This window comes from Onychostoma macrolepis, chromosome 06, assembly GCF_012432095.1.
Source record: "Onychostoma macrolepis isolate SWU-2019 chromosome 06, ASM1243209v1, whole genome shotgun sequence".
Classification (NCBI taxonomy): domain Eukaryota; kingdom Metazoa; phylum Chordata; class Actinopteri; order Cypriniformes; family Cyprinidae; genus Onychostoma; species Onychostoma macrolepis.
Window position 1 is genome coordinate 7,660,823 of NC_081160.1, and position 25,833 is coordinate 7,686,655.

General features: G+C 38.2%; 1 protein-coding gene across 4 annotated transcripts in view; it reads right to left on the reverse strand.

The window, feature by feature from the left end:
- Positions 1-2,225: 2,225 nt before the first annotated feature.
- The window catches only part of xirp2a (xin actin binding repeat containing 2a), a 29,516-nt gene continuing 5,908 nt past the window's right edge, over positions 2,226-25,833 (reverse strand). The window contains exons 2-10 of one of the 4 annotated variants that reach the window (XM_058778858.1): positions 22,030-22,126; positions 16,616-16,746; positions 15,207-15,341; positions 14,870-14,935; positions 14,611-14,677; positions 14,413-14,516; positions 3,273-12,372; positions 2,635-2,768; positions 2,226-2,364 (exon numbers count right to left, since the gene is read on the reverse strand). In XM_058778858.1, the coding sequence (XP_058634841.1) occupies positions 2,674-2,768; positions 3,273-12,372; positions 14,413-14,516; positions 14,611-14,677; positions 14,870-14,935; positions 15,207-15,341; positions 16,616-16,746; positions 22,030-22,126 (9,795 nt within the window). In that variant the 3' untranslated portion in view covers positions 2,226-2,364; positions 2,635-2,673. The other 3 variants (XM_058778857.1, XM_058778861.1, XM_058778860.1) reach the window with 3 other exon arrangements.

Genomic DNA, 25,833 nt, shown 5'->3' on the forward strand with positions numbered 1-25,833 from the left:
TAACATATTATTCCCTTATACTTACACGGAGGTACTGAATAGGTACACTATAATTACAAAAAAGTTACACTGTAAATTCTGTTTATTTACTCAGTACGTTGTGGGTTGTAATGTAAAGCGTTACCCAAGCTGGCAAAACAGTAGTCTAACTAATGAGGGTTAATTAAAAAGTGTTATCTTAACAGCATTTAATTCCATTGACTACTGAATTATGGGTAGGTTTTCAACACATTTACAAATGAACTTCTTTTTTTTGGCTATACATGGATCATATTTTTCATACGAAAAATACAGAACATGATGCTGATGAAACACAAAAGATAACACTGATTATTCCAGAAACATGTTTTTTATTCATTGTCAATGCAGTAGCAGTATAATAGAAACAATTCATTCTAACCACTTTAAGACAGACAGTCTGTCGAGAATTCTATCAAACAAAAGCAGAAATAACCCCTTATGAATGTTCTAGAAAGAAAGTAAAAGAGTATCTGCAAACTTGCAGGCATGGAAAACAGACACAGGCAAAGATACATGAATTCTGAATTAAATGTTTACAGCAAAAACAAAAAAGAACACTATTATCATATTTCCCCATTTTATCTTGCACACCAGGTGCTTTAAATAATGCTTTTTAAAAGGTTTAGATTGTGTTTAAATGTGCTGTCTGCTGCGAGCAGTGTATAAAATTCAATACGAGCATGCTAACATTCATCTCTCCATGAACAGAGCTTTGATACTGTTCTAAAGGATGTTGACAGAAGCTTTGATTATGTATAAATGAGTGTATGGCAGATTAAACAATGTTAATTGTTACTTTTTCATCAGTCATCATCATAATATCGGTTCTGTTTAATTTGATCCTCTACGGACAAGAAGTCATTTTCATCCTGCCAGAGGCTGCTGGCTTCACTCAACAGCCCAGCATCTTTGGTGTCATTTTTATCGATCGGATTCTTCCTCATTTCTGCCTCAGTGTGTTGGCCCGTCTGCCCTTTTGATTCTATTCCAAAATCTAGAAGGTCATCCAGCTGAAATGAAGCTGAATCCTTGCTACAAATATCATCCTTAAATTCAGTAAACAAACTAGAACTGTCATCAAAACCTGCAAATATGTCATCTAAGAAGCGTGAGGGACTAAACTTTGGGTTGTCATCTGTCTCAGCGCAAACCAATGTTTTGGTTTTGGGCTGTTCTTGTTCTTGTTCTGCCACTTTTATGTCATGTGAGTATTTGGCACGTGATGAGACAGAGCTGTCGTCTTGAAGCTGTTGGAATATGTCAGAAGCCCTCATCTCACTGCTGATCTCTTCTTTAAGTGGTTCCTGAGCAGGAAGGGGCCCTGAGGAGAAGTCCAGCAGCCCTTCTTTAATTTCATCAATTCCTGCCAAACCGGCCTTGTTGTCCAATATTAAGTTGCTGTTGTTATTATTATTGTTGTTTCCATTGGCTGTTTGGCCAGTTGGTTTTTCACCATCTATCATTGTCACTTTTACCTCTTCTCCCTCATTTACTTCACTTTGCACTTTCTTTTCACTTTCCTTAGTACCATTTTCATCTGTGTTATTTGCATTGTCACTTTCCTCTTCATTCTTATATCCTTCTGTGACTCCATTCTCCAACTCCTCCTCAACTTTTTGACCATTCATCTCACTTCCTTCTTTTGTCTCAGTGGCTTGAGTTGTCTCATTATTTCTCTGCTCTGTGGTCTGCTGGCTTTCGTTGGAGGGCTCAATGGCTTTGCCTGTTTCACTGGCATCCTCTCCCCCCTCAGCAGTTTCAGGTTTTGGTGTTGGCTCCTCTGTCTCTTGTGTTATTTTAGCATCTGTAGATGAATTTTCTGGCATATTTATGGGTGACATAAGCCCTCCACCATTTTCTTTAGGGACTTTTTCTGCAGAGTTTCCACTAGTAATTGTAGTTTGCTTCTTATTTACTGCTGGTTCATTATTCTCTTTACCCGAGAGTTCTGATTCAACTTGAGGGGGCCAGACAGGTTTGACTACCTTTATTTCATCCTCCAAATTAAATGACTTTTTTTGGGAATCACTGAGGGGTGGCCACACAACTGCCATTTTATTTGCTGGCTTCTTAATGTCATCATTCGTCTTTTCTTGAGTCATCCTCTCTGTGGTGTTGGGGTCATTTTCTTGTGGGCTGTGAGTTACTTTGACATCAAAATTGACAGGAGGGTTGTTTTTCATGTTATTTGTCTCTGATGAGTTGTTCTGATTCTTTGTACTCCAAAGTTCTTTGTGGGGCCTTTCTCCAAACCCTTCATCATAGTTCCCTTTAGACTTGAAAAGTTGTTTGTAGTGTGGCTTGCAGTACATTCGTCCATGGAGAGAAGCATAATTTCCAAGACTGAGAGAAGCACAAATATGAGATATCAGCCATACACAAATATCAGATTTGAATCTGATATAAACTAGATGGCGGTATAGTGTATTCTGTCATTACAACAAGAACAGCTCACATACTCATAACAATCAAATCAAATAAACCTGCATGGAATTATGATGCATATCATCATAATTTTTCCATCTTATTCCACACTGTAACAAATTAAAATGTTGAAAACATGTAGGATTAATGTTGAAAACATGTAGGATTAATGTAAAAAGAAGCCTCTACCTTAGCTGGCTGCTGCAGTGGGCACATCTAAAACAGCTTTTATGGAAGTTTTGCTTGTCTGCTATGAGAGACTCCATGGGATACACCCTCTTCCGACATACCCGACACAGTTCGGACTCTGGCACCCGTATTTTCTGTCAGAGAGAGAGACTAGCATCAGAAAATGCTTTTAAATCTGTTAGAACACATTCATACACATTCATAAACAGACTCACATGGGTAGACACCAGACAGTTTAATTATACTTTTACGAGCAGAGGTTGGTAAGTAAGAAAATATGAAAAAGAAACAAGAAGCTGTTAGTATAGTAGTTAGGATGAAAACATTTAAACACTACATGTAGTGCAATACAAATGCAAACATCACATTAGGACCTCAGCACGGTCTTGATACATATAATAGGCAATACTACACATATACACAAATATTCCATCAATAATAACAGAATAATAATCATATTCACTTTGACTATCTAGTTTAGCAGCACTCTATTATGAACACAAACTAAAAGATCAAAATAAAAGTACAGACGGGAATGCCTAAAGCATCACTATTTGTCAAATGCAAACACACCAGGACTGTTTTAGTCATCACTCTGCACTCTTGTTAACCTTTCCATGCTTGTCACATAGATTTACCGGTGGCCACAGTCTGGTGCTGGTGTGAAACAGTCTGAGATCTGTGCTGCTCAGACACAGTGAAGCCCAGGTTTTTGAAGACATTTTCACTCTCTGCCCAAGTCTGCTGGAAGTTCTTTAGTAACTCTTCTGCAGAGGCCTCTGGTGGAACATCCAGGACAGGAACATTTCCTCTTACTACATCTGCGTAAGTCGGTGGATCACCACGGGTTGTCACACTCTGAGAGTGGGAGGTTGTTTCCATCTTTGAGCCTGTTACAGTGTTTCCAAACTCATCTACAGTGGAGAAGTGCTCAGTTACAGATTTAGTTTTACAGAATCCTTCAGGTGCTTCCTCTTGTTTCTCAAGATTCTTTCTCTCTTCCCTTAGGTGCTGGTGGGCTTGCTCACCCATTTCAAAGACATTCTTGAGGGCTTTAATATCAAAGCTTGGTATGTCCTCCACCAAAGATGACTTCTTCTCAGATTCAACATCTTCTGTGTCACTTCCAAGTCTCTCAGTAATCACAATGGGCTCCTTCCGCACATAAACTTTAGGCTGGGGAGACTCGAATTTGTTAACAAGCCTGGACAGGTCAACCTTGGGCAAGTCCTCTAATATTTTCTCATGGGCGTCGATGGATTTTGGGATCTCTGGCTCATTATCTTCTGTATCTGGTCCAAGACGCTCTGGGATGTCAATAGGGTCTTTGCGTACATATGCACGACAGACCTCTGCTTTCTGAGCCTCTTCAAAGAACTCACGCTTGTCTTTTACAGTCATCATGGAGTCTCCATGGATATCTATGACATCTGTCAAGGATGATTCCATCATGTGAGTCTCAAAGGTAATCTCTGAACAGCTGGATGAGCGAGACCCTTCCAAATCTGTTTGGGCCTTTATTACGTACTCTGGCAAAGGCATGGGTGGTGGAGTCATGCCTTGCGAGAGTTTGGCTGTGGTATCTCTTAGTTTAGCTAGCTTCTCAGAGCGACTCATTGTAGGGGATGGTGTGTGTTGGTTCAGACGTGTTGGTGTTTCAGACCAGCGAGGTGGAGGTGTTGGTGTGGTGCCCGACCTGTAAGAGAGAGGGGGTGATGGAGTCACTTGCAAGGGAGAGTCTGTCCTCTTGGCGGACTCAATACAGATGAACGTAGGTGACGGTGTCCGCATTCTTAGCTCAGGTGGCATTTTGAGCTCTGATATCTTTGATTCAATCTGGCTCTCTGTCTTCTTCTCCTCCACTACTTTCTTCTGAGTCTCTATTTTTGCTGAACCAATAGTAATCTTAGATATTTTCTGTGTGGCTCCACCGACTATTTTCTTTTCCTGTGATGACTCATTTTTGGCCATCTCTGAAACGGACAAATTTCCCTCTAAAAAATGTAGTTTAGCCAGGGCAAGGTTCTGCACATAGATTATGACCTCTCTCATTTTTTGCTTGTTGTACTGAGTACGGATTAAATCAGCCTTCTCTTCAGAAGCAACTAGCCAATCAGGAATGATACTCAGCATTGTCTGTAATGACTTTGGGTTCAGTTTTGCAGGAGCTCCTTCAAACTCTTTGATATAGCACAACAATTTCAGAATTTCTTCACATTTTTGTGCATAAGAACTTTCGGATGTCATTGATGCACTCATTTCCGATTCTGCTGTTTTTGTAATCTCTGTTTTGTTTTGCTCCTCTTTCTGCATTGACTGTTTTATGACCTCCTCTCTGCTTGAAGGTCGCAGTGGAGGCTTTACCTGCTTCTTGATCTGGAATTTACTTTTCTGTTGAGTGCTCTGTTGTTGAACTGTGGTCTGAGTGACCGTCCTCTCCTCGTGAATCTGAACGTGTTCCTCTCTCACTGCTTGATGTGACTGAATGACAGATGTCTGCCCTTGTCCTTGATGTACCTCTGTTGATATTGCTGGTTGTATTTGATGTATCTCAACTGATGGTCTTGGTGCCACAGGTGGTGGCTGCTTAACTGATGTTTTTCTTTGCTTCTTCAACTGGACCTCCATTTTGGTGTCTTGCTTGGTTTGTCTCATTTCCTCCTTTTTCTCAATTTTCACTTCAGCACTGGTGGATTTTTGGAGGCCCTCCTGACTCATGGACACTTGAGAGACTTCATTTTTTCCTGTTTCTGTGACTGTTTGCTCTGTGCTGATTGTTTGAACTGTGTCCTTTCTGTCTTCTTGTTTCTCTGGCTTCTCTACCTTAGGCACCTTAAATGTTTTCACCTTAAAGCTAGGGGTCACTTTTGGGATCTTTGTGGTCTGAGAAGGAACCTTCTTGACTTCTTGCGCCACACAAGTCTCTATGCTCTTGATCTCTTCTGCTTGAGCAGAAGCAGTGATCTGACTTTGAATGTTTTTTGTGGCCTGGATGCTCTCTTGTTTTACAGAGTCAGCTTTTGTACACTCAACTTGTTCCGCAACAGAGAGTGCATGAACTGCAGGGGCTGGATGGCTTTTAATTTCTAAGGCAGCAGTGGTAGATGCCTGCTTTTTATCTAATACAGTGCTAGAGGATTCTGTGGTTGTTTTCTTACCAACTTTTGGAAATGAAGGTTTGCTTATCTGAAAATTTGCAGGTGGCTTTTGCTTTGGTGGAGTCTGTGGACTTTTTGGAGGGGCAAGTTTTTCTGCTGTTTCTTTGGGAAGCATGGTTGGCTTCTGTTTAGCCTCTGGTTCTTTAGGTGTTTCTTGCTGTGTCCGAAGAGTCATTTGAGGCTGTTCAGCTTTCTGTGTGCTTGACTCTGCTTCAGCCTTCATTTCGCTGACATTAAATGGTTTAGTAGGTGGGGGTGAGGTGGGAGTAGTTTCTCCCTTGTCCTTTTCAGCCTCCTCTCTTTGTTTGCGATATTTTTCCTCTGCAAGCATGAGTGGTGTTTTGAATTTACTTGCAGGTCTTGTTTTTTGAGCAGAAGGGTCGGGGGGAGGTGGGAGTTTTACTGGTGCAAATACCTTTTTAGTGCGTGGTGGTTCCTCAGCTGCTGGTTGTAGCACTGGCATTGCTGATGAAACTTTAGGAATATGTGGAGCCGGAGGTTCAATTGTTTTAACCAATTCCTTTTGCTTAGTGATGTTCTCTGTTGTTTCGGTAACTGTGGTTATGTTTGATACAACTGTTTCACTCTGCTCTGCCACTGATGGAGGAGGTGGAGGTGGAGGTGGTGGAGTTGGTGCAGGTTGTTTTTTCTGCCATTTAAATGTTTTGGGCTGTGGTTGCTTGGGAGGCTCAGGTTTTGGCACCTTGAATAAAGTTCGGCCTTTTGGCTTTTCAGGTTGGGCAACAGAACTGAGTTCCTGCTGAGATGGAGGAGGAGGGAGGAGGTCTTGGGGTGGAGGAGGTGGTGGAAAGAATTCGGTGTCTGACTCCATTACAGGGGGTGGAGGTGGTGGAGGGGGAAGGTCACTGTCCTGTCTCATGACTAGAGAAGGACGTGGTAAGAGGGCTGGCTGGACATCACTTTCTGCCACTGGTGAGGGAGGAGGAGGCAAAGAGAGCTCTGATTCAGAGGGAGGTGGAGGAGAAATCGGAGGTGGTGGAAAGTGAATTTCTGGCTGTGGTTTCACTTTTTTTATCATTCCTTTGGGACTGAGATTGCGGTTCAGGCTCTTAACATTTTTTTCTGATTTTAAATTCTTGATGTTCTGCTTCTGGTTTACAGTGGTTTGTTCTGTTGTCACAGTTGTCTGAACCTTTGTGACTGTCTTTGTCTCCTCGGTTTGCTTCATGCTAATATTAGTTTGTGATGCCTCCATTGATGTACTCATTGCTGAAGACACAGCTGCAATTTCAGATTTCTTCTCACTCATCTTACCTCCAAAATGCTTCTTCTTTATTATCACTGGACTAGGAGTGTTCTGTTTTTGTTTGATATGTTGCTCCTTGACGTTTGCCTTTTGAGAGCTCTGAGAGGACTCTTGTGCATGAACAGCTGTTGTCATCTGTTTAGTAGTAGAACGATAATCCTCAGAAGTCGTTTGATTTTCTGAAGATTTGATCTCAGATGTCCTTTGTGTGCTGCTCTGCTGCATGTTTCTCACTGGAGGTGGATTTGTTGGCTTTTCCTCAGTTTTAGGTCCAGTGGGGCATTCACGGGCTGCTTGTTGAGGGGGAACTGGATTCTTAATGGGAACTTTAGCTTTCTTGTGAGTATTCATTTTTGATTTGTGGCCTGATTGCTCTTTCTTCTTCATCAGGGATTTAATGGTGCCCTGGACATCTCCCTTAATCACCTCTTCTTTCTCAATTTGCACTTGCTCCTGCTCATAAAGTGATTTGATGGAAGATTTTATGTCACCCTCTGTGCTTGGCCTCCTCTGCATATGTGGGGATGAGGTTGGCTCCAGTAAGAGATGAATTGTACCTTTCACATCACCCTGTTCACTTACTTGGTGCTGGAACACCCTCTTTTCAGTTGAAGCCTCTTGAAGACTAAGGAGGGCAGTCTGAATGTCACCTTTAACAATCTCCTCCTTCTCAACCTCTTTCACCGCCTGCTTTGCCTCCTCCAGGGATTTCAAGGTACCAATAATATCGCCTGGGACCACATCTTCAATAATTACCTCAGTCTTTGCAGATGATGATTTTTCAAGAGATTCTAATGCACCCCTGATGTCACCAGGGACAATCTCAGGCTTTTCTATTTCTTTTAGTTGGTTTTGAGCCTCCTCAAGAGACCTAAGTGTTGTGCAGATATCTCCTTTGACAATCTCTTCTTTTTCTACTACAACACTTTGGTTTACAACTTGTGTGAGGGAATCAAGAGCTGCTCTCAAGTCTCCCTTTACTATCTCAACTTTCTGCATGTTATGCTGGGATACTACAGGTTCCATCATAAACACCTGTACTGTGTTAATTACATCACCAGGTACAATATCATCTTCAGCAACAGTTCGTCCTATTGTTTGCTGGCTCTTTCTTAAAATCTGTTTTGTTTGCTCTACATCACCTCCAATAATCTTTTCTTTAACTTTTTCCTCAACAATTTCATCAGTCCCCATCTGAAGTTGCCTAAGGTAGTCCAGTGCTCCAGACTCAATACACGTAGAATAAAAACTGACATTTCCTCTCTCTGCTTCTTCCACAGTTATCTTAGAGGACGGGTCCTTTGCATCAGCACTGCCCAGCAGCCTATGCAATGTTCCACGAATATTTCCACTAACTATATCCTCTTTCTCAAGAATGCTCTCACTTTCTTTATTGAGGAGTGAGTATATGGTCATCTTCACATCTCCTTTCTCATCTTCTTGAATCAGAATGCCACGTTTGGAAGATCCTTCTTGCTTGAGCAAGTTATTAATTGCCTCTTGGATATCTCCTCTGATAATTTGCTCTTTCTCAACATTATCACTCTTATTCTGATTAAAGAGCTGTTGGACAGTTGAATTGATATTTCCTCTTTCCTCCTTGTCTATGGTGATTGCCCTCTCTGTTGTCTCACATCTGTTGAGCAGGTTCATCATAATATTGTTCAGGTCTCCATGTATTACCTCTTCTCTCTGGATCTCTGGAGTGTCCTGGCTTAGAAGTTTGTATTTAGCCATTCTGACGTCTCCAATCTCATCTGCCTCAATTAGAATACCTTGTGATTCAACCATTTTCTGAGTATACAACTCTTCTAGGGTTGCCTTGATGCTCTTACCAACAATCTCTTTTCTCTCCACACTGCTCTCATTGAACTCGGTAAGGGGGGTGGTTTCAAACAACCATGTTGTTGTTTTCACATCAGCTTTTGGGATTTCTTCACGAGAAATGACAGTGTCTGTTTCATCAACTTCCTTGATGCGATCAAGTGGTTCCTTTTCAAAGAGCCACACAGACTGCTTAACATCACCTTTTACCACTTCTTCATGTGTCACCTTCTCCATCTCGTCATACTCCGAACCTTCACCCCGGATCTTGTCGATAGTACGTGTTTCAAACATCCATGTGGAGCTTCTCACATTACCTCTCTGAATCTCACTGACACTAACAGTTTTCACATATTTCTTTGAAAGGTCATCCATTTCAAAACGCTGTTTGTTTGTTTTCACATCCCCCCCTTGGATGTCTGCTACTGTTTTAACAGCAACTTTCATATCCTCTGCAATTTCATCTAGAGGCTGAGTTTCAAACCTCCACCTGGCTGTGCTGACATCTCCCTTTTGGATGTCTTCTTCAGTAACTGCTTTGATGACATAAACCTCATCTGTTTCTCTAATTGAGTCTAGGGGCTTTGTCTCAAATAACCATCTTGCCCCAACCACATCTCCTCGCAGAATCTCTTCTTTTGTGACTGTAGTAACCTCATGATAGTGTCCTTCTTTGTCCCTGATAGCATACAGTGGTTGAGTCTCAAACATCATGGTGTAGTTTTTTACATCCCCTTTCTCTATCTCCTTGTGTATGATGCTTTGGAGTTTGCTGATCTCAGTATCAGATGCCTCCTCCTGAATCTTGTCCAATGAGTATGTCTCAAAAATGAAGCGACCTTTATCAACATTACCTCCCTGAATATCTGTTACTGTGCGTGACTCCTTGAGTTCTTCAGAATTTGCCCTGATGGAATCAATTGGTTGGTTTTCAAACATCCAGGTACAGTTCACCACATTTCCTTTCTGAATGTCCTCTGCTTGACGGCATTTGAGTTTCTGCATGGTCTCCTCAGATGTAGAAGTCATGATATCAGATGACTGATTCTCAAAGATGTATTTCATTCGTGAGACATCTCCAGAGTGAATGTCAATCTCAGTGATTCGCTTAAAGCCACTATGATCCTCGTTGTCAGTGATGTTTTCTAGGTTTTCAGTCTCAAATAGGAAACGCACTAGACGTACATCCTTACCTTTTACATCATCTTGCTTTACTGTGCAAGTTTTCAGGATTGTCTCAGACTCATCCTTGATGCTGTCAAGAGTCTGAGTCTCAAAAAGCCATGTACAGGTTTTAACATCTCCTTTCTGGACATCTGTGGTGTCCTCAGTCTTTGTCTCTACTTTCTCATACAAGACATCCATTGGTTGGGTTTCGAACAACCATCTGCATGTTTTAACATCACCTCTTTGGATCTCAATGCTCTCATTTTTCCTGTTGTCCTCTTCCTCTAAGTTGAAATACTTAATGCCGTCAAGTGGCTGGGTTTCGAAAAGCCATTTGGCAGTTTTGACATCACCTGATTGGATTTCTTCTTTAGATATTCCTTTGATTATCTGGAACTTAGTGATGCTCTCATCAAACTGATCAATGGGACGAGTTTCAAACATCCACTTGCAGCTTCTCACATCTCCTTTTACAACTTCCTCTCTGCGCACAGTTTTAACTTCATGGTAGTGTCCTGAGCTGTCCTGTACAGCATACATTGGTGTTGACTCAAATAATACTTTATTTGATTTCACTGAGCCGCTGGTGACACCCTCCACTTGTATTTTTTGTGCATCTGTACATTTGCTCAGGTCCATGGTCTCAAATATTTCCTTGTAATTCGTGACATCACCCTTTTCAAGCTCCTCTAGATTAATGGTCCGTGTGACCTCTTTCTTCTCCTCTCTGATCTGCTCAAGAGGTTTGCTTTCAAACAACCACCTCTGGTGTCTCACATCGCCTTTCTCTTCTTCTGAAGCTACCACCTTTTGTAGCTTGCCAACTTCTAGTAACTCTTTAAGATTCTCCATTGGCACTGTTTCAAACAAATGCCTAGCAGAAGTAACATCACCACCTAAAATGTCTTCTGGCTCCATTGGTCTTGCATTGGTATTATCTTTAAGTATATCCATCGGCTGTGTTTCAAAGGTCATGCAGTGTCTCCTAACATCTGCTCCTAAGATCTCCTCCTTCTGAATCTTTGTGCTTTCCCATTCTTCATCTTTGATTTGATCCAGTGTCCGTGTCTCAAACAGCCATCTTCCCCTGTTTACCCCACCCTGATAATTTTCCTCTATGGAGACCCCACAGATTAATTTGACTTTGCTCGGATCTTTGCTGATCAGATCCAGAGGCTGAGTTTCAAAGAGCCAGCGTGATGTCCTGACATCACCTTTCTCGGTTTCTTCACGTCGCACCTTGGTAATCTCCAGCATCTCACCCGAGTCACCACGGATGACACACATGGGATGTGTCTCAAACATCTTGGTTGTTTTCTTTACTTCACCCTTGACTTCTTCAAGCTCTGATTTCAGTTGCAGGAAGTGACTTTCATCAATAGTCTCAGTGTGTCCAAGTGTGTCCAGGTGCTGTGTTTCAAACAAGTACCTAGCAGTTTTCACATCACCCCCTGCAATGTCTTTAGTATACATCACTTGTGTCTCTTGCTCATCCTCTTGGTAAATTCTGTTGAGTGAGTCCAGTGGTTGTGTCTCAAACAGCCATGTTGCAGTCTGAACATCTCCCCTTGCTAGATCTAGTTTTCCACTGTGCTCTGCTGAATCTGTTTTTTCTATACCTAGAGCATCGATGGGCTGTGTTTCAAACATCCATGTAGTAAACTTCACATCTTTTCCAGCGATGATTTCTTGTTGGGCTATGTTCTTTCCCTCATCTTCATCTGGTGTGCCATCTTTAATGGAATCTAGGGGCTTGTTCTCAAACATCCAGCGCATTGACTGCACCTCACCTTTCAGGATCTCATCCCACTCCAAATACTCTCTCTCTGGACTTATGCACTTGCCAGGACTGGTACTTCCGCTGTTTTCAAAAACATAGCGTGCTTGTTGAATGTCTCTGCTCACCTCCTCATCACTGTCCACATAGGTTTGCTCTGTGTCTGTCACTTCAGTGAAGAAGTCACGCTCCAGGTTTTTACGCACTTCTGGGTGAATGTGCTTGTAGAGGCGCTTAAGTTCATAGAGGTTCCTCTGCTTAGAGTACTGCTCTTTATTGACAGCATATTTGGCTGAAGTAGGTGCATCTGTTGGCTTAGGGGAAGGACAACGTTCTGGGACTTGGGAAGTCACTTGAAACTGTTGTGTGGCAGATACTGGTTGTGAAAACTGCTCCACAGCCTCATATTGTGAGGACGCCACAGAGGAGGTAGAGGCCTCTTGCATTGTTTTAGTGACAGACATGGTCTCATAGCTACCTGTGGCAGTAGTCTTTGAAGAAACATTAACTGGGGCCCAAGGAAACTGGTTGTAATCAAGATCAATCTTTGTTGGTATAGAAGGAAAAGACAAGCATAATCTTTTATAAATACATAATCTTGTCCATAAAATATATTCTACTTTTATGTTTATGCATAAGCAGAGAAAAGAGCAATAGAAAGAAATAGAGCCCTGCATTTCAGCCCGGGCCCAACGGGCCCCGACTTTTTTACGTCCCTAGGGCCGGGCTTCGGGCCAATTTTCACATCATAGTTCAGACGTGGGCTGGGCCTTGGGCCTGTTTTAGGCTTCTCCTTATTTTTATATTTTAGAAATCCATCAGTTAGTGATGAAAAAACTAATTGCCGCACTGGTGGAAACAACACGAGACCGTGCTACCGCGACTGACGGCTAGACGGTGTTTAGTGTCCCGCAGCAGCAGCAGCAAGTCGTCAGCGCTGCTGAAGATTTCTGCGTTCAAATGTACACAATAGACTAAAGCTTGCTGCGAAGCCCCAGCAAAAATAATTACCATGAATGTGTCCGGGGAAATAGTAAGAAGATATTTGAATTATTTACCAATAAACTAGTGTTTTCTGAGTCCGTTTCGCAAGGATGAAGTTGCTGATCCTGACTCGCTGTCTCCTCATTAGACGCACCTTTAGAGAGTCTTTATGGATTATGATTATAATGAAAGAATTTTTGTTTTCGATTTATTTTATTTCGTTAAGTAGTTATTTAAAGCTTTCTATAGATATATTTATCATGTCTGTGAGGCATGTATTCGCTGAGTTGGGTTAATTTTTGTGAAGCGCTCCTGTTCAAGACGAGACGGCAGAAAGCACTGTTTCTTTTCTTTATTTGACAAAAGCACAACGTTTTATTGATATTGTGAGTGCACACAAATAAAAGTAGACCCTTTACAGTTCCGAATTATGTATCACTCTTACCTTTATGAGCAAAATTTACGGGGTATCCACTTAAAAAATGCAAGTGATCGCGCTGGTGCCTATCCTGCAAAGCGTGCTTTAGCTTCCACTCTCCGCACAAACTATTGGATTTATCTAGGTTTTAATGTTTAAACATTGTTATATGCTTGTACTGTTTTATATCTATAGATTTTATTTTAGGCAAGTCGTGATGATTTGAGAAGGCTAAAAAATTTATCAAACATAGACTATGATCAGCTTACTGAATGGGGCTGGTCACTTGGTCGTTACTTTAAAAAACAAAAACTTATAACGAACAACAAATGTTTTTCTAAATTAACTTAATAAAAAAACTAAACGAAATATAATTACTTTGCCATTACATACAAAACTGAACTATTTTAATAGCTGAAACAGTAGTATAAGCTGTTTTGGGAGAAGGAGGTCGGTTTTCTGATAAGCTGTTGGACACGGGCCGGGCTAGGGCCTGAACGTCTCGGGCCAGGGCCAGGCTAGGGCCTAAATTTAAGGCCCGTGCAGGGCTCTAGAAAGAAATATGCTTGAATAGAATAGTCATTGTAGATTTATGTTGATTTATGTACAAAAAACATATGGGTGTTCCTTTAAATATGGGCACTTTTGGCCCTGTGGACTTAAAACACATTTTACACTCTTACTAGTTTTTTTATTCATTTGTGGAGATATGCATCACAGAAGAATTCTGTTATTTTTTATATATTTTTTTACACCAAACTGTCAATTCCACCACATCTCAAATTATTTATTGTGTTTAACATAATTCTGTAAATTACATTTTAAACATTTTTGGGAAAAATGGCTTTGCTAAAGCATATTTCATGTCTTCCTTTTTTCTTTTTTTCTTTTTTACATGATTTTAGCTTAATTTCCCACATTATGATTGATATGAAATATATTCATATTTATATTTCTTATATTAATTTTCAAAGCTCCTGGATTTCTGACAAAGATAAACAAGTAAGATCTGTACTCTATGTAAAAGACAGTTGTGTGACATACATAAAAGAAATGGGGAAATCAACCCTAGAACAAAAAAGTGCCTACATTTAAAGAAACACCCATATATTTTAAGTGATGATTTCTTTAACCACTGCAGGTACAATAATTTACTGTCTTTATCGGTATACGTCATTTTTACCTTGATATGTTTGGGTGGAGTGGACTCCTCAATACTTTTTTCATGCTGCTGTTTCAGGGCTTGAGTAGAAATTTTTGGCAAATTCTCTCCTCCAATTACCATCACTTTAACAGGTTAAAAAATTAAATGAGAAAGAGGAAATTAAAAAAAGTTATGAGGTAACTTACAATTTGTTATTAAACTATATTTGAACACTACCTTTCTCATCATAATGATCCCCAAAAGTTGAAGCCACACTCTGATGAACATTCTGGTCCAGGGAAACCTAACATGAAAACAGTGAGCAGAGCACCTAAATGATACCTCAAAAAAAGAATGTCTGGCAACAAAATATAGGTTTCCTAATAAACTGTATTGAGTTTGGAACAGTATGAGAGTGAGTAAATCATAGCAGAATTTTTTTTATTAGGCATTGCTCCTATCATATAAATGGGATTTTCATCTTGTGTGGGCATACCTGAGCATTTGAGGTGCTGCTTTCTTTAACACTGCTTCGTACCGTCACCTCTGATGAGCTCACCACCTGCTATCAAAAGACAGAGAACACCTGGCTGTTGTTAAACAAACATACACAATATGCAACTCACTGCTGTTAGTGTGATATAATCAGCAGCGTTGTGCTGCTCATGCCTTGTGATATGAAAATAAGTCATGTTTATTGCATGAACAACTGCCAAATAGGGGATTCAGTAGCATTGCAATGCAAACTGTACTTTTTCATCAAGTCTTGTTTTAGTCTTTTTTGGTGGAATTGAATTAGTGTTGTGGATCCCTTGTGTATTTATCTGCATTACCTGTTTCTCTTGGTAGTGGTATTGTGTAACAGTGCTTTGGGATGCAGAAGAGGAACTGAACTCTTGGCTTTCAAACTGTTTCTTGACGCTGGCCAGTCCGCCTGGCAGAGAGCACGGCTCAGAGCTGTCCATGACCTTGAAACACAAAATAAAATGGTAAGACACATTCATAAATACATACAGTATGAGCTTACATACAGAATATACATAGAATAGATTTGAGACATATGATTCTCCTCTAGGGGGAGCTACAAGGTTGAAAACAAAGTTTTTAATTTCCTCTTTTACTTAGAAGGAAACACACATTATACAAACATACTACTTTATACATTGACAAGTTGCATCAGTTTTCGTTGTTGTTAATGCTTTAATATTAAACTATTTATTATTGTACAGATCTTAAAGACAGAGAGTTAGTTTACCAACAGAGCTAACCAGAATTCTAGTGACAAGAATTTTTTCTCTCCACACAGACAGTAAAAATTATGCAGAATGCAACAAAATGACAAACAATCAGAACATGTTTGATTTTTAATATAAAGCAATGGCGATCAGGATTTTGAACCAATGGGATTTCACAATGGGCAGCACACCAGAAATAAACACAGTTCTAAGCATAATGTATTCTAAATGTTAAATTACCCATTAGAAAATAATTCTGTACTTTCAGAAGGATTATTATCATTAGTTAATAAACTATAAACAAAAATATAAAACAATATTTTCATTACTTGAAATAAAATAAAATATAAAAAAACCTTATTTTATTTCACTTGCCAAGGCAATATTTTAATTTTTTAAATATATATTTTTTTCAAATATACTGAAGTACTAAAATAACTAAAGCTAAATAAAACAAGCTTAATAAAAAAGAAGACGTTTAAAAATAATAATAATTACAAAAACACAATAAATTTCTAAAACTTTAAAATGAAAATTAAAAAAGAAAATATAAAAATAACAATAATATATCTGTAATAGTATATCAACGAAAAGGCTCTGTAAAAACCAAACAACCAACAAAATATATGTTCATGGTTGTAGCTGGTTAGGATACGAACACAAATTGTTTAGGACACTGTATAATAATACTCCACCTCATCCAGTAACTGGCATCTCACTTTATTTAATGCAACCCAAATTCCCACATGGGATCAATAAAGTGCAAATCCATTTAATCTGTATTTTATGCATCTATTATGCATTACACAGCCATTAAGTACAGCATGCTTAAATGGGCCGAAAGGATTTTTTTTCTGAATTGTAAATATTAAATAGGAAGTGGAAGGCCTTAGACAAGAAGTAGGAAATCTGTGCTTAATTTTCCTTCACTACAGGTGATATGATATGAGTGTGTGAGCCAGCATATGTTCATGAGTATTTGTGTGTGTGTTCATGCTGGTAAATACCACAGATGGGCTTCTCTCCTCCTTGGTAGCAGCAGCTTGGTATAAGGCCAGTCTCTGCTTGAGAGGCACAGTATCAGCCTCACCGTCGGCGTGTCCCTCTCTTGATGGTGAAACACCCGCGCTGCCCGCAGCTGAAATACACACAGAGACACACTCAGGTTGCAGTGTGTGCATCATTCGCTATTAAACCTGAACCTGGAACATAAATAAATGCATTTCTTCACCCTGACTCAGAGATCACATCATCAGTCATATTTTCAAGAGTAAATTTAGCCAGACAAAGTCAAACTGACAACAGGGATGTATTGTGACAGCTAATACTGACTCTCTCTCTCTGTCTCCCAGTCTATAGATGGCTCCAATGACAAGATGAGAAATGATGTCATAAAGCATGCACGTCGTTCTCATCAATCACAGATTTCAAAGGTGGATCACCAAAGCCATCACCACTACCAGCTCTGGTTAGAGTTGTACACATATGAGGTAACATGGCAGGTTATGAGGATGCACAATATAATTTTACCATATCTGTCAGTAACAATATAAGAGTTTCTTTTTTAATGTATTGGTATTATCAATAATGATAAATTTATCTGTCAACTAGCACTCTTTTAAAGTACTTTTTTATAATACCAAGAATTTAATAATAACATTGTTAAATATAATTATAGCAGAAATTAAAACTTAAATATTTACAAGAAGCATTTAATTTTTTTAACATCATGGTATAGAATTCTCTTATTGGCCATTAGTGGATTATCAGCCATGACATGGAAATAATTATTGGCTTATCCGTATTAGCCAGAAATGTAGCGGTTGATGTACAAGGTTGCTTTATAATGAACATTGAATACCCTTAATACTGTAGTAATTATCTATCGTAATACTATAGTATGGAAATGTATTTCCATCATGGAACAAAAAGGTAATATTTACATTTTTTAATCTTTTTCTCACAATTCTGACTTTTAGCAGTTCTGAGTTTATCTCACAATTCAGAATTACAAGATATAAATTCAAAATTGTGAGACGTAAATTTGCATTTCTGAGAAAAAAGATATAAACTTGCAATTGCGAGAAAAAAGTCAGAACTGTGAGAAAAAAGTCACAGTTACCTTTTCTATTTATCATTCAGTGGCGGAAACAAAAACAGAATTGTAAACTCTGTAAATGTTTGTGAGATATATTGTGAGATATAAACTCACAATTGCGAGAAAAAGTCGATCGTGAGAAAGCTCACCTTCTTTTTTAAAACAAGCTTCCATACAATATATACCATATTAAAATTAGTAAAATAGCTTTAAAAAATAATCTTAAGTTACATAAAGCACATAAGACATTACTGTGAAAACCTGTATGATTAAGTTTAAGATGATTTACGAATTAAATATCAAAACATTATTGGCAGTCGCATGCTAGCTTTTTGAATAGCTGCACATTTTAAATTCTTCATTGATTGAATATTTGAATTCTATCCATCACCGCTAAAGATAAGAGCCCATGGAGGATGTCCTGCAATGCTATTCGCTGACAATTTCAAGCCAGATCTTTGTGCTGTCATACACCCACACTGCTTTTCTTGCATCAGTAAAGCATGACCGTATCACCATGTGACCAAGACATGTTCCCTGAACCGTTAATTTTAGCAGAGCAGTTATTCAGAGCATGCCAGTGTAAAACTAGCCCAGCAGAGGGATAGAGATGATTCAGATCCAGAATAAGCAAGCTTTAGTAGCTGTTGAACAGAAACTCTACACCTGAGGGTATCTGACACTTTTCAAACACAGAGACGAGGGGATGTGGAGACAGAGGGATCACACACACGTTTGTCATGATAGAGAAATACATCAGCGGAGAAGATGTACGATGAACATTCCAGAACACCTCCAAGTATCTAGAACCGCAGGGGTTGGCGGCTTTACCATGACGTGAAGTATCCACAATACCGAGAGCAATTAAAGAAGACTTATTTTAAACCAAGGCCCGTTAGTCTCATGTTTCAGAGAGAGAGAGAGAGAGAGAGATTGTGAGGTGCCCAGGAAGAGTAACTTCCTAAAATGCAAAGCCATAGCAATCTTTATATCGGTCACTTGTCTATCATTAATATTTCTACTTCTCTAACATGATTATCTGCCACAGTTCTGACTTTTTATGATTAACAGAAATAGGAAGTAGTGTAGAATGATTGCTTTTTGGTTATTTTGATAAATTACTTCTCTGGTTTTGGTTCACGTTTTTTTTTTTTTGTGTCAGAACTAGCAGTATTTGACATCTGCTAAATGTGTGATTAAACTGTGTAAGCAGTATATCAGCAGGCCTGTAATATTCTAGACTCTAGTCTATGGAATGCAGCAGTAGCTTACGGGCTAAATTCAGAAAGCCCGGTCTTTGGGACTCTATTCTAAGACACTCATGGAGTGAAGTGACATATATAACTGACACTCACTGCCACACAGCAGCTACAATGCACATTAGAAAAAAGACATGTATCACTCATCTCATTTTACACTTTTCTTCACATTGTCCATATAATTGTTCATATAACTTTTAATTTTTGAAGCCAACTGCCGCTACTCAGTGAACTGTTATTGTTAAATGAAAAGCATAATGGGTTTTGAATTGCTAAAACCTTAAAGTTCTTGTCTTGCTGAGATCTGAAAGTCTTTGGTTAGCAAAAGAACCCTTTTGTTACTTTATGTTTATATAAAAAATACTTATCAATTCAATGCTCAACTCCATTATGATGTAACAATATGCCATGTGTCCTCTTCATGCAATCTTAATGAGCGCTCTCGAACACGTGCGCGTGCGCCATTGGCCTTATGTGCTTTAAACCTGGAAATATGTACTTATTAATTTCAACTCAACCAATTTTACCTTTTTCATTTAAAAAAAGGCTCAAAATCAATACTTTTATGAGATTAGTGTCATATTATGAATTAATCATTAGCACTGATTATTTCATCAAAAATTGTTTAAGTTATAAATCATGCATCTTCCAAATGAAACTTTCTCTCTAGTCCTCTCAGACATCGATATCAGCAATCACTTCCGTTGAATCACACTCACCTGATGTCGCCTCTATGTTCCTCAACGTTACAATAGTGTCACCTGGACAATCCAGATCCCACCTGGAGACCCCTATAGACACCCAGCGTCCGTGTGTGAAAGTGTGAGTGTATGGTTGGAGACCAGCTCCAGTCTACTGTCCGGTTCACCTCAGAGTGATGGAGCGCAGGGACAGCTGGCTGTATTTCAGAGGCCCCTACCATTACCCTCCTCCTCTTTAAAAGATTGCCAGTCTGCTAGGCCTTTTTTTAGATAAGCTACTCAACATGCCCTTAACCTGAAGTCACAGAGAGACAGATAGACAGACACACTGAGGGGGAGAGGCACCCTACTGTCTGAGAGATTTTAGGGTCATTCATCCTTGGCTTTAATAAAATGCACTAACAGCCCATTTCACATCTTTAAATTTATATAACAATTAAAAGGATAGTTTACCAAACACGTTTGGTGTAGTCCATACAACAAGTTAGCTATATTCCAAACCTTCTGAGCTTTGTGTAAAGAACAGCTCTATATTGACTGATAATGATTTATAAATAAATAATATAAATCTGTTCCTTAGAAAGCTATGGTATGGCTTGTAGTGCACACGTCATATGGTCTACCTCTGTGGTGCCTATTATGTTTTTGGAACTTAACAGACATGGAAACTTGTCTGGAAAATTCTTCAAAAATGTTTCCTTTTGTGTTCCATGGAAAAAACAACATACAAAACTGGAACAATGTGAGGGTGAATAAATAAGGATAAACACAATTTTCAACAGAACTTTCTCCATTTAAAGAGGAGATGACAGCTACTACAAAGCATTATTATTATAAAGCACTTCCAGAAAGGTCTTACATTTGTTTGTATGTGTTGGCATAAAGTCAGGACTTCGGTCACTGAAAATGGCAGTTTTATTAATTAGTTTTAGTTATTTAGTACATCAAGTTAAACTAAATGTTTTATATTTAATTAAATTTATATGTAAATTTTTTTAAAGTAACAAAATTAACATTATTATAAGCAACAACATGTTTATCGTTTCGTTTTGTTTTTATTTGTTTTTTATTGTATAATTAGATTTTTTATAGTATAATTTTTAGTTTTAGTAAACTATAATAAACCTGATTTGATGTCACTTTAATGTGAACAGCCATAATTGTTTAGAAATTGTGTTGATTGGACATTTATGGATGCTGTGTGCTTTTTATGTTACATTAACCTTTACATTTACATTTAGTCATTTAGCAGACGCTTTTATCCAAAGAGACTTACAAATGAGGACAATGAAAGCAATCAAAATCAACTAAAGAGCAATGATATGAAAAAATATTATAACAATTATTAGCAAGTTTTTTTTTAAATTATATAAAAAAGAAAAAGAAAACAGATAGAATACAAAAAGATTAGAGAAGCCAGTGTTAGTTTTTTTTTTTTTTTTTTTTTGGTGGAAATTCATTTTGTATGTGTGTGAGAAAAAAAAAAAATTCTCTCATAAAATTGAAAAATCTAGGTAGCCAACTTTGGCCCTTAAAAAACTGCGGAGAATACAAAATCACAAAAATACAATCACACAAATTAAAATTTCAGCTGATTCTCCTGGACAGCATTAAAGCCATGCATCACATGATGTCAGACACCAACACTCAAGAGAATGCGGCACACTTGAGTGATGGACAATACATCAGGATATGCAGGAGGATATGCATGTGTGAATGTCTGTGTACGTGTGTGGACCAGTCGTAAACAATGCTGTCTATTTATTAAAAGACGAGCTGATTTAAAGAATGAAAGAGGGATAACCAAAGACAGACACATGCAGACACTGACCAAACACAAATCAACTCACCTGTCAAACAAACCTATTAAATTACACAGGCCTCCCACTAGCATACTATTGTCACTGCATATACTTAAAAAATGTACACTCAATCATTGTAAAGTAAAGTTTGGGTATGATATGGGGTACTTTTAAAACTGTATGAAAACTCAAAGTAACCGAAATAAGTGCCTTAAGAACAAGATTGCAGCAGAAATCCAAACACATGTACATATGTACATACACATACATGCATGAGCACTAAAGCTGAAGTCTGTCATCACAGTTGTCATCATGCTAGACAGCAATGTGTGAAGTCTTTAATCATGTCGCCTTCACACACACACACAAACACAAACTGAATTTCCACAAACATGTAAATCACATAAAACAATGTAGAGGCTGCAAATAGTACAGTTAAAAATTTCCTGAATCAGCCTTTAAATAGCCAAATGTAGACATCTTTAGGGTGAATTAAAAAATTCAAATGTTCAATTTAAAAGAAACTGAATTACTGTATTATAAAAGCCAAAAGGTACTCACATCCACCAAAGTTTGAGTCCTGATTCGACATTTTTTCTCCTACACCACTATATTTGTCTGCTACTCTCCCACTAGACGAATATGAACCACTCACTTCCTAGAGAGAGAGAGAGAGAGAGAGAGAGAGGCAGGTGTGGTTAGAAAACACTTTCTAGTCCGTGTTTCATTTGCGTTCGGCAGTTCCACGAGACCTCCAACAATGACAAAGACCTTCGGAAGACAGTTAGGAACAGAGAAACCGTGTTACATGAAGCACGTGTGTGTTTGTTTTGTCTATTTATTATTAACAGTATATCAACAAGACTCAGTTTTGTGTTATATAAGCTAGAGTTCACCTGAAGCTTGAAAGCTGTCACCAAGTCAATAGTAATGCCCTTGAAACAGGAACATAAATGGGGAAGGAGGCTGAGAACAGAAAAAAATAAACCGCCAACTTTGAAACATATTTACATATAAACAAAAGGAAATGTATTTATAAAATTTGTTTAAATGTATTTTCAGTGTGTACTTTGAATAGCACTGTCATGATACGTAACGAAAGAAAACATATATTCTGCCATAACACAGGTGTAAACTAATAACTGAGTTTGAGTCACAGAGCGTTATAAATACAGTCAACATTAGTGCATATGATTCTAATTATGTTTAAGATTTGAAGAGTTACACTGTAAGAAAAAAAAATACATAGATAAACAGATAATGTCCTGGCAGAAAATTAACAGTACATTTTCTGGTAAGTTTACCTTTAAGTTAACCTGAAACACAACACAATTCAATGCATAGTTCAACAAATGGGTAAAACACCTGTGGAAAAAAATCTTGAAAGAATGGAAGAATACATTATTTGAATGTTTTGTTTTTGTTGCAAGTATCTTAACAGTTAAAAGCTGCTAAATTTGCATAGTCTGTGCATGCAAAAAGAGCTCAGCATGTCTAATAATCATTGGCTATGCTTTTGAAAAATCATGACAGATAATTATTTTAAAAAAATTGTAAAGGTGTCCAACTTTGACATAAATAAGAGTCCTAACTGGTTCATAAAAAAGGAAATTGTGTCACCGAACTGCGAAATTTAAACTTGCAAATCAGAGAAGAAAACATAGAGATATAAACCTGGAACTTCAAGAAAATAAAAAGGGATTTTTTTGGATAGGATGAGCTCACTTGTTGAGTGATGTCAGGTAATGTTTTGATATCCGAGTTTTTTAACTTTTTGAGGAAATAAGACTGCAATATTTTAAAAGGTTAGTTCACCATAGAATAAAAATTCTGTAATTATTTACTAACCCTCATGTTGTTCCAAACCTGTATGAACACAAAAGGAGAAGTTTAGCAGAATGTCTGAGCTGCTTTTATTCATACTGCTTTTATTCAAATGGATGGGGAGCAGGAACACATCAGTACATGCAATATTCACCCTCAAGCACTCTCTACCTCTTAACCCCTCTGTCTGTTTTGCTTCACAAAACAATTTGCAAATCAAATCTTCCCCTATCGGATGTTCCATAAAGTACTCATGCAGCTGTGAAAGACAGTTCAAAACATCAGGAAGGGAAAATCAACACTATCCCACACATGCTAATGCGCACACACACACACACACACACACACACACACGCACATTGATTGTGTCCTGTGGAGTCATATTTCACTATTCAGCTCATCTGGCGTAAGACACACACGCAGAGCCTGTGCAACACTGAGCCAGGAGGTCAAAGTTCACCCTGGACAGAGAGAACAGGTGGTTTCATTTACACACACTGAAAGGCTGAGTTTCACTTTATCAGTTACACTGCAAGTAAATTAAAGGCTAACTACTGTAAATGAATTCTAATAAACAGCCGTGTTGGTTTCTCATGTTGTCATTACTGTCAAAGTGCTGTCAAACACTGCTGATGCTTTCAAATGCACTGATATTTTGGCAGAATTTACTTTAATTAAAAGCTGATCCTGTTAAATCTTTAAAGCTGTTAAAATTTTACCTGGATAAAGATTAAAAGAGCTGTGAGTTAATTCACCTGAACAAACATCAGATAATGAAGAGATAAAGAGATAAGATCTAGCCATTTATTTCATAAAATAGTATGAGTCTGGAGCATGAGGAACATCTCAATCATTCAAAGCTTACAAAAACCAAAGGGGTTTACAAATTAAATCTTGAAAATATTGTGTTTATATGTTTGTCCTTACAAAAAGTGCCAGATGACCATACCATGATATTTGGATATATATATATATATATATATATATATATGTATATATATATATAATGGTACAAACCTAAACAATACCAAATTCACATACCATGATATTTCAAAGCACGTTAGAGAATACCATGGTACCACCATCTTGGTAGTGTTCAAAAAACCTGATAATACTAAATTGTCCAAAACGGCAACATCATGGTATTAACTTGTGTGCTTTTGGGTAACTAGATGTTACCATTTTTGGTGGCCTGCAAAGTGAAATAATGTCTAATAAGCTTATTGAACATACAGTAAGAAAATTATTTAACAGAAGTCAATGAACCTCAGTTGGAGAGAAACAAAGATGTCACAAACAGGGTTATTATCATCTCTTATGAAAATTAACCATGGTTTTACTACAATTAAAACCAAAAAACATGTTTACTATAGTTAAACCATGGTAACTACAAATGAACCTTAGTTTTTTTACTCTAACCATAGTTAGCACATAACAAAATTCATAAAAATTTGGTTTTAAAAATCTATAATAGTATAAATAACACTAAAATAAAATGGTTGTAAGTTACTATGAACAGATAACAGTCTTTAAGTGTGACTAAATGTAATTTTTAGTAGTATGACAAGCTACTGTAGCTCATCATACAACATGACGGTACGACATAAAAATTCAATGTGCTGAACCGCTAAACCTGAAATGTCCATGGTTTTCATTTCAGAAATCTGTTCACCCTCGTGTGTTTGTGTGCGTAAGGGGATTTCCTGTTTTTGTAAGCACCACAGAGAGTCTCCCATTACTCTCCTGTCTCTGTGATAAGTGGACATATTTAAACATGAGTCACTGACCTGGAGTTAGAAAAACAAGCCAGTGGGGCTGCTCTCTTACACACATAAATAAACAGATATATAGCCATCTTCTTGCTAACATAAACAGTATTTCCACCAACAATTTTATGCACAAACAGGAGGAAAGAAAGGATGATGGAGGGTTTTGTAGTTTGAACAAGGCCGCAGGTTAATCTACATAACGTGAAGACATGGTATGATTACCATGCACACATGAGATGACACAAAAACACATACTGAACATCCCGTGACAGTGCGTGAACATCCAAACATCTAAATATCTGAGTTATTGTCCCCAGGCCTTGACCGACAGTTCTGTTTTATTTTTTTTTAACACTAAATGCAGCCAGAAACAGTCACAAGGAGCTGCTTTTAGCCTGAGCGCTACACATAGCACAGGGATGACTATAAAAGAGTGAGATGACAGCACCTAATACTTTCTACACTTTTAGCAGTATAGTTACTGTGTTTGTAGGGTATATTTAGCAGTAGCAGGGCAGTGATTAACTGTCAGCTAGCTTTAGCCTTTAGCATGAGTTCATCGCTATTTAAAACTAAATGAATGAATTCTGTGGGTTCAAAACAAGTTAAGCTGTTTTGAGGTTTGTCAATGCAGTTGATTTCTACAGAAAATCATTCTGACTCAGAGCTTGGTTTATAAAAACAAACAAAACTGCAGTAATTTACATTGGAAAGTAGTAAGTAATGAATCATTCTTTTAGTGGTGGGACTGCTATTTTAGGCCAATGAACGT